This window comes from Bos javanicus, chromosome 1 (genome assembly GCF_032452875.1).
Source record: "Bos javanicus breed banteng chromosome 1, ARS-OSU_banteng_1.0, whole genome shotgun sequence".
Lineage (NCBI taxonomy): Eukaryota > Metazoa > Chordata > Mammalia > Artiodactyla > Bovidae > Bos > Bos javanicus.
This window is the reverse complement of record NC_083868.1, coordinates 154,543,331-154,552,666: the sequence shown is the minus strand read 5'-3', so window position 1 is coordinate 154,552,666 and position 9,336 is coordinate 154,543,331. Positions and strand designations below refer to the sequence as shown.

The following is a 9,336-nucleotide window of genomic DNA, read 5'->3' as shown; positions in this document are numbered from 1 at the left end:
CTCTTGCGACCCGAAGGACTGCAGCCCGCTAGGCTCCTGTGTCCATGGGATTCTCCAGGCCAGAACACTGGAGTGGGTAGACTTCCCCTTCTTCAGGGGATCTTCCTGACCCAGGGATGTTACCCAGGTCTCCGGCACTGCAGGCGGATTCTTTACCAGCTGAGCCACCAGGGAAGCCCTATACTAAAGTAGGTATGCACAAACTACTCTGCTGCTGCTAAGTCACCTCAGTCGTGTCCGACTCTGTGCGACCCCATAGACGGCAGCCCACCAGGCTCCGCCGTCCCTGGGATTTTCCAAGCAAGAACACTGGAGTGGGTTGCCATTTCCTTCTCCAATGCAGGAAAGTGAAAAGTGAAAGTGAAGCTGCTCAGTCTTGTCCGACTCTTAGCGACCCCATGGACTGCAGCCCACCAGGCTCCTCTGCCCATGGGATTTTCCAGGCAAGAGTACTGGAGTGGGGTGCCATTGCCTTCTCCGCACAAACTACTAATGACTCCCAAAGCAGAGTAGGGTACATCTCAGAGAGGAAGTGACAGAGTGGCTGGGTACTGAAGCATGAATAGGAGTCCACTCAGCTACAAGGCCCTGTCACAGGCCACAGGAAATGCAAATTCTCAGGCAGGAGGGCCAGCCTTTCAGACGGCCTCACCCTGGGAAGGTGGTGGTGAGCATGAGGGTCTGACATCCCGGGGGCGGATTCTCAGCCTCCAGCTGCGCGCCAGGAGAGCTGGGCCGGAGGTGTGGAAGGTAAAGATGGCAAAGGGAAGGAAGGGAAAGGGGAGAAACAAACGAAACGAGACCTCCCGCGCATGCGCGCCGGCAGCCGCGGTGGACCGCCCGGCCCGCGGATCCCTCTCAGCCTCGCGCCTCGCGGGCCCCACAGGCCCCCAGCGCGCCGCGCGCGCGCACTGTGCGGGCCCGGCGGGCGCATGCGCACTAGAGCGGGGGCGCCCGCGCCGCCGGGTGCTTAGAGGTGGAGCGCGCCCAGGGCGCGCGGCGGGGGGCGGCCGCCGTTACGGCGCGGGCGTGGTCACGTGGCCGCCGGCCCCCGCCACCGCCCCCCCCGCCCCCCGCCCTGTTCCCTCTCTGGTCGGGTCAGGCGCGGCCGGCCCCGCGAGCTCCCGGCAGAGGCTGAGGGAGAGAGAGAGAGCGGGGAGGAGGACTCAGGGCGTAGGAGCCGGGGAGCCCTCCCGCGCCACAGGTAACGCCAAAGGACTACGGCGCTGACGGCCGTAAAGCAGCTTGGGCGCCCCGAGCGCCTCCGCCCTCCTCCAGTGCAGCCCCCGCGGGCAGTCGTTCCCCCCGGCCTCCCCTCAGCGTCTCCGGACGCGTCCCGCCCCCCCTCGCGCCGCCGCCACCGCTTTCCCCCGGGCGGCCCTGAGGTGTCGCCGCCGCGACGGGGGCTCGCAGTGCACCCCGCGTTGCGCGTCCCGGGGGGGGGGGCGGGAGACTGGGCTCCCTCGCCCCGGGGCGGCGGGGCTGAGGCGCTGCCCCCCCGGCTTGCCGCCCGCCTCCCCGCCCGGTGGGGTCTCGGGTGAGACCAGGCTGAGCGCCGCGGCCGAGCCGTGCTCCGCTTCCTCCTTGGTCGATTTCCGGGTACCTTTCGGTGCCTTCGCGGGCCGGAAGCCAGACGGGCGCGGAGCCCCCAAACCTTGTAAAATGCATTCTCTAGAAGAGAGGACCCCCCCCCCCCCCAACCAGGAGGAAAACGTGAGCTTGTTTGAGTACGACTTGTTTCCTTCACCTGTAGGAACATGCAAGTTGAGGCCTCTCAGGATGTGAGAAAAACTGCAGAGGGTGAACGCTGATTTTTTTTTTTTTTTGGTAACACCCCATCCCACCCCCCTCCTTTTTCCTGGAGAAAGGAGCTCAAACCTCTACAACAATTTCTTGATTCTGCAGGTGACCTAAAATTTGTTCAGTACTAGCTATTAAATAGTTTCGATTATAGGATATATGTTGAAAGTTCACATCTTTTGGATTTTTGGGGGGGAATAATTTTCTGGAAAGTTTAACTAGCCAACTCCAAATTCTAAGTACCGAAATTTTAGAATGCGGGTTGCACAACTTTGGGCCGGACGGTGGTTGTAGTTCTAGACCTAGTCATTCTTTTTTATTCTTTGTCCCACAGTATACAGCCCCAATGTATTACCATGTAGTCACTATATATAATAATATGAACATGCCGCTGTTTGTACACAGATTTTGACAGCATTAACTGTAGGCATTGTTGAAAGTAAACTTTTGAGCAGCTTTGATACAGTGATAAAGAATTTAATTTATGTATTAATTGTCTTAAGGAACTTTTCTGATTCCATGTCTTCCTGGTTTCCATGTTTTATCTCTAAATTCAGTTGTAAACGAACATTTTTCTACAGCTGTTTGCTATAGAGTCCTGTAGAGCAGTTCTTCTCAAACTTTAATGTGCCTGGGAGTCCCTTGAGGCTCCTGTTTGAAAATGCAAATTCTGATTCAGTAGATCTGTGTTGCAGCTTGATATTTTGTGTTTCTTATAAACTACTTGCGGCTGGAGGAGGAACCGTTCTTGAGTAGCAAGGATGTATACTACTTGTTTGCTAAGAAATGAAATATATCAATGAATAAGTGCCTTTTAATAATTCACTTTTGGTGTACAGGTGGCTTGAGGTAAGAGACAAATGGTAGGATGAACTGAGGGAGCTTGCTTTGGGAAATCCCTTTACAGAAGAAGGCACGTCCAGGTCCCAGGGGAGGGGATAGCGGAACTGGGAGAACTCCCTCAACTAGGAAGAGTGCAGGTACCGTCTGTGCGCGCTCGCTGTGCTGCCTGCATCACCGGGCCTGTGCATACTCCCTGGAAGCTTTGTGTACTTCTCCCTGAAGAAGTCCACTTGCTCAGCAGCGGGTGGTTGGATTTTTAATCAACATAAAGACTGCATCATACTCTTTGGGATGAAAGTTTCTTTTATTGGTGAACGAATTGAGTGTGTGCTCCTTCTGTCACTTATTCAAATGCAACCTCAGCTGAGTAGCACATGCCTGAGCCTTGGAAGCAAACTTGTGAAAAATTTGGAGTCTCCACCTGTTGATTTTCCCTAAATATTAAAAAATGAAATTGAAAAGTTTACGTTAAAAAAAGTAATTGAAAAGTCATAGTTGTCACAGGTAACTTCATATAGTTCATGTACATAAAAATGGTTCTCAAGTTTAGAAAAAGTTTATGGAAGTATAACATCAACTACTTTTAGCACTGTAATTTTTACAGTTTTCATTCTCGTCCTTACTTTACCGTTGTTTCTTTTCTTGCTAAATATTATGACAGTACTTTTTTTCCTTCCAGTTTTATTGACATAATTGATAAACAGCTCGGTAAAGAATATGCCTGCAATGTGGGAGGCATCCACATTGGTTCCATCCCTGGGTTGGGAAGATCCCCTGGAGGAGGGCATGGCGTTCTTCCTTCCTGGAGAATCCCATGGACAGAGGAGCCTGGTGGGTTACAGTCCATGGTGTTACAAAGAGTCAGACATGACTGAGTGACTAACACATTATATAAATTTAAGGTGTAGTGCATAATGATTTGACTTACATCATGAAGTGATTATTACAATAAGTATAGTGAACATACATCATCTCATATAGATATTAAAGAAATAGAAAAAAAATTTGTTTCCTTGTGATGAGACCTCTTAGGATTTATTCTCAACAGCTTTCCTGTATAACGTAAAACAGTGTTAACTATATTTATCATGTTGTACGTTATAGCCCTAGTACTTATTTATCTTATAACTGGATGTTTGTACCTTTGTCTGTCTTCATCCAATTCCCCCATCCCTCCTGGCTCTGTTAACCACAAAGCTTGATCTCTTTTTCTGTAAATTTATTTTTGAAGTATAATTGACCCACAACCCTGTTATTACCTATTATACAACATCTAGTTGCAATATGTCACCCTACAAAGATATTACATAGTTATTAATTATATTGCTCACACTGTTCATTTAAATGATTTTGCAGCTGGAAACTCTTAATCTCTCTCCCTGTTTCATTCCTCTTCCCACTTCCCTTGCAACCACCTATTTGTTTTCTGTATGGATATACCTCTGTTTTGATTTTGTTAAAAATCAAATGTTTGCTCATTTGATTTTATTAGGTTTGCTCATTTGTTTTGTTTTTGGATTTCACATTATAAGTGAAATCATGCAGTATTTGTCTTTCTCTCTCTGACTTATTTCACTTAGTATAGTACTTTTCAGGTCATTTTGAATGGCAAGATTCCTTTTCATGGCTCAGTAATATTCCATTAGTGTTTTTGTTTTCTTCAGATAAATATCCTGGAGTGGAATAGCTGGATCTTTGGTACCTTTAATTTTTTGGATTCCTCAAGGGTTCCTTTTTTCCCACATCCTCACTGACACTTGTTATTTGTTGTCTTTTTGATCATAGCCGTTCTGACAGATGTGAGGTGATATTTCAGTGCAGTTTTGATTTGCGTTTCTCTAATGTTTAGTGATGTTGAACAGGTTTTCACTTCCCTGTTGGCTGTATCATGTTTGGAAAAAATATCTGTTGAGATCTTGTGTACATGTTTCGATCAGGTTGTTTGCTTTTAGATACTGAATTGTATGGGCCCTTTTTAAGTTTTGGGTATTACATCCTGTATCAGATATATGATTTAGAAATACCTCCTATTCATTAGGCAGCATTTTCATTTTATTAGTAAATGTGATTTCGCCCCTCCTACCATCTTGTTGGGGCTTCTCCTTTGCCCTTGGACATGGGGTATCTTTTTTTGGTGGGATCCAGCATTCTCCTGTTGATGATTGTTCAGTGGTTAGTTACAGTTTTGGAATTCTCACAGGAGAAGATGAGCCCACGCCCCTTCCACCGTCTTGGTAGCTCTGACTTGTCTGACAGCTAGAGTGGTGGTATAGACCAAGAAGAGAAGGATGTAATAGAGGAAACTCTGGAAGACTGGTGTACTGGCATGGAACTCTTGTGACAGATACTTGCTGGTCAAGCTAATCCCACAGATAAGGAGGGATAACACCTGGCCTAGAGCCACAGAGATTACCACCCCCTGTTCAGCACTTTGCGGCTCCTCTGGCGCACGCTGGCCAGGGGTGAGGCAGACAGGCTCCGGCTGCTGCACCGCTTCCCTCGGCCAGCAGGTGCTCGACGGTGGTCACCTCATGGTTCAGTGAGGACTGTCTCCACAGAGCTGCAGCGTGGTGGTGATAAGAACGTCTATGCCGGGGAACTTCGTGGAGGACCTGGTCTGGCGGCCACGGACTGGAGAGGTAGTGCTGCTGGCCAAGCAGTGAGGTGCTGGTCATGGTACACACCCTCCTCCCACAGCACAGGAGAGGGCTCTACACAGGGACATCACCAGATGGTCAACACCGAAATCAGATTGATTATATTCTTTGCAGCCAAAAATGGAGAAGCTCTACACCATCAGCAAAAACAAGACCAGGAGCTAACTGTGGCTCAGATCATAAACTCCTTATTGCAAAATTCAGACTTAAATTGAAGAAAGTAGGGAAAATCACTAGACCATTCAGGTATGACCTAAAGCATATCCTTTACGATTATACAGTGGAAGTGACAAATAGATCCCAGGAATTAGTTCTGATAGAGGGTCTGAGGGATGGAGGTTCATAGCACTGTTCAGGAGAAGGTGACCAAAACCATCCCCAAGAAGAAGAAATGCAAAAAGGCAAGATGGTTGTCTGAGGAGGCCTTACAAATACTGAGAAAAGAAGAGACGTGAAAGGCAAAGGAGAATAGGAAACATGTATCCATCTGAGTGAGTTCCAAAGAATAGCAAGGAGAGAGAAAGCTTCCTCAGTGATCAGTGCAAAGAAATAGAAGAAAACAATAGAGTAGGAAAGACTAAAGTTCTCTTCAAGAAAATTGGAGATACCAAGGGAGCATTTTATGCAAAGATGGACACGTTAAAGAACAGAAATGGTATGGACCCAACAAAAGCCCAGATATTAAGAGATGGCAGGAATACACAGAAGAAATTAACAAAAAAGATCTTAATGACACACATAACCACAATGGTGTGATCACTCACCTAGAGCCAGACATCCTGGCATGTGAAGTCAAGGGGACCGTAGGAAGCATCACTTCGAACAAAGCTAGTGGAGGTGGTGGAATTCCAGTTGAGCTATTTCAAATCCTAGAAGATGGTGTTGTTCAAGTGCTGCACTCAATATGCCAGCAAATTTGGAAAACTCAGCAGTGGCCGCAGGACTGGAAAAGGTCAGTTTTCATTCCAATCCCAAAGAAAGGCAATGCCAAAGAATGTTCAAATTATGGCATGATTGGACTCTTCTCACATGTTAGCAAAGTAATGCTCAGAATTCTCCAAGCCAGGCTTCAACATTATGTGAACCATGAATTTCCAGATGTTCAAGCTGGATTTAGAAAAGGCCAGAGGAACCAGAGATCAAATTGCCAATATCCGATGAATCAGAGAAAAAGCAAGAGAGTTCCAGAAAGACATCTGCTTCATTGATTATGCTGCAGCCTTTGACTATGTGGCTCACAACAAACTGGAAAATTCTTCAAGAGATGAGAATACCAGACCACCTGACCTGCCTCCTGAGAAACCTGTATGCAGGTCAAGAATCAACAGTTAGAACTGGACATGAACAAATGAATGGTTCCAAAATGGGCAAGTAGTATGTCAGGACTGTATATTGTCACTTTGTTTTTTTAACTTACATGAGGGTGCTGCTGCTGCTAAGTCACTTCAGTCATGTCCGACTCTGTGTGACCTCATAGACAGCAGCCCACTAGGCTCCCCCGTCCCTGGGATTCTCCAGGCAAGAACACTGGAGTGGGTTGCCATTTCCTTCTCCAATGCATGAAAGTGAAAAGTGAAAGTGAAGTCGCTCAGTCGTGTCCAACTCTTAGTGACCCCATGGACTGCAGCCTTCCAGGCTCCTCCATCCATGGGACTCTCCAGGCAAGAGTACTGGAGTGGGGTGCAATTGAGAGAACATCATGTGAAATGTTCTGCTGGATGAAGCACAAGCTGGAATCAAGATTGCCGAGAGAAATATCAATAACCTCAGATATGCAGACGACACCAGCTTTATGGTAGAAAGTGAAGAGGAACTAAAAACCCTCTTGATGAAAATGAAAGATGAGAGTGAGAAAGCCGGCTTAAAACTCAGCATTCAAAAAACTAAGATCATGGCATCTGGTCCCATCACTTCATGGCAAATAGATGGTGCTAACAGTGGAAAAAGTGACAATTATTTTCTTGGGCTCCAAAATCACTGTATATGGTGACCACAGCCACAAAATTTAAAGACGCTTGCTCTTTGGAAGAAAAGGTATGACCAACCTAGACAGCATATTAAAAAGCAGAGACATTATTTTATCAACAAAGGTCCATCTAGTCAAAGCTATGGTTTTTCCAGTAGTCATGTATGGATTTGAGAGTTGGACCGTAAAGAAAGCTGAACGCCAAAGAATTGATGCTTTTAAACTGTGGTGCTGGAGAAGACTCTTGAGAAGACTCTTGAGAGTCCCTTGGACTGCAGGAAGATCAAACCAGTCAATCCTAAAGGAAATCAATTCAGAATATTCATTGGAAGGACTGATGCTGAAGCCGAAGCTCCAAAACTTTGGCCACCTGATGTAAAGAGCTGACTCATTGGGAAAAAAGAAGCCGACTCATACTGGGAAAGATGGAAGGCAGGAGGAGAAGGGGATGACAGAGGATGAGATGGTTGGATGACATCACCCTCTCAATGGACATCAGTTTAGGTAAACTCCAGGAGTTGGTGATGGACACAGGGCTGGCGTGCTGCAGTCCATGGGGTCGCAAAGAGTCAGACAGGACTAAGTGACTGAACTGAACTGTTATCTTTTTCTGGCCTTGGTATCAGGGTAACATTGGCTTTATGGAATGGGTTCAGAAATGTTTCTGCAATTCTTTTTGGAATAGCTTATGAAAGATAGATGATAACTCTTGAAGTTTTTGGAAGGATTAGCTCTCTGATCCTGAACTTTTATTGTCAGGAGTTTTAAAGTTACTGATTCAACTTCATTAGTATTAATTTGTCTGTTTATATTTTTTATTTCTTATTGTTTTGTTTGGGAAGTGTACCTTTCTAAGAACTTGTCCATTTCTTTTCAGTTGTCCATTAATTGGTGTAATCCATTATGATTCTTTTTCTGGTGTTGGTTGTAACTTTTTTTATTTCTGATCTCCATCTGCATGGAGTGCCTTTTTTCATCCTCTTAACTTTCAGCCTGTGTGTGTCTTTACACCTGAAATGAGTCTCTGTAGGCAGCAGGTACATGGGTCCTATTTTGTGTCTGTTCAGCCACTCCTTGTCTTTTGATTGGAGCATGTAGTCCATTCACATTTAAAGTTATTATTTATAGTTGTGTACTTATTGCCATTTTGTAGTTTTCTGTTTTTTTTAATATGTTTTTTGTTTCTTTTTTCTCCTTTTTATTTGATGACTATCTCTAGTGTTATTTTTGTGAGTCTTTGCATGTGTATATAGAATAGACTTTTGGTTTATGAGTAATGTAAGGTTTATGTGTTTGTATCTGTACATGTATACACATTTTTATCATATATATATGATTATTTTAAATTGATGATCTTTTAGGTTCTAATGCATTTTAACAACCCAGTATTTTTAAGCCTCTCCCTCCAGCTTACTGTTCGTGACGTTGACATCATGTTTTACATCCTTCTGTTTCGTGTATCCCTTAACTATTGTGGTTGATCTTAACAATTTTTGTCCTTTTACCTTCCTACTAGCTTCATAAGTGGTTGGTTGGCTGTCTTTACTGTTTATTTGCCTGTACCAACAACTTTTCCTTTTGTAATTTCTTTCATGTGTTTGTAACCTTTTTTTTTTTTTTTTTGCTTAGTTGAGTCCTTGTAACATTTCTCCTGAAGCTGTTTAGTGGTGCTGAACTCTCAGCTTCTGCTTGCCTGTAAAACTTTTGGTATCTCCATCATATCTGAATGAAAGCTTTGCCAGGTTAGAGTATTGATTCTCCTTTTAAATATATTGTTCCACTTCTTTCTAGCCTTTAGAGTTTCTGCTGAAAAGTCACCTTAGAGCCTTATCAGACTTTTCTCATGTAACTTGTTGCTTTTTCCTCACTGCTTTTAATATTTTCTCTTAATCATTAGTTTTTGGCATTTTAGATACAGTGTGTCTTCTTATGATCCCCTTTGCCTTGATCCTGTTTAGGATTCCCAATGCTTCCTTAAGTTTGATGTCTCTTTCCTTTCCCAGGTTAGGAAAGCTTTTAGCTATTATATTTTCAAACATTTTATTTCCCTCCTTCTCTCTTCTCCATCTG

General features: G+C 45.0%; 2 protein-coding genes across 8 annotated transcripts in view; both read left to right on the top strand.

Moving 5' to 3' along the window:
• Window positions 1-558: 558 nt before the first annotated feature.
• LOC133253013 (POLG alternative reading frame-like) lies at window positions 559-1,230 on the top strand. The gene has a single exon (XM_061426143.1). The coding sequence runs from the start codon at window positions 559-561 to the stop codon at window positions 1,228-1,230; it is 672 nt and encodes a 223-aa protein (XP_061282127.1).
• The window catches only part of TBC1D5 (TBC1 domain family member 5), a 599,010-nt gene continuing 590,319 nt past the window's right edge, over window positions 646-9,336 (top strand). For 4 of the 7 annotated variants that reach the window (XM_061427878.1, XM_061427859.1, XM_061427869.1 and 1 more), the window contains exon 1: window positions 1,056-1,204. The gene's annotated coding sequence lies outside the window, so the exon portion shown is untranslated. Of the gene's footprint in view, window positions 751-1,054; window positions 1,205-9,336 lie in introns of those variants that run through there. The other 3 variants (XM_061427904.1, XM_061427893.1, XM_061427849.1) reach the window with 2 other exon arrangements.

What these genes read in the sequence shown, in the direction of transcription:
- LOC133253013 (XM_061426143.1), top strand. Translation starts at nt 559, where the DNA reads ATGAATAGGAGTCCACTCAGCTACAAGGCCCTGTCACAGGCCACAGGA.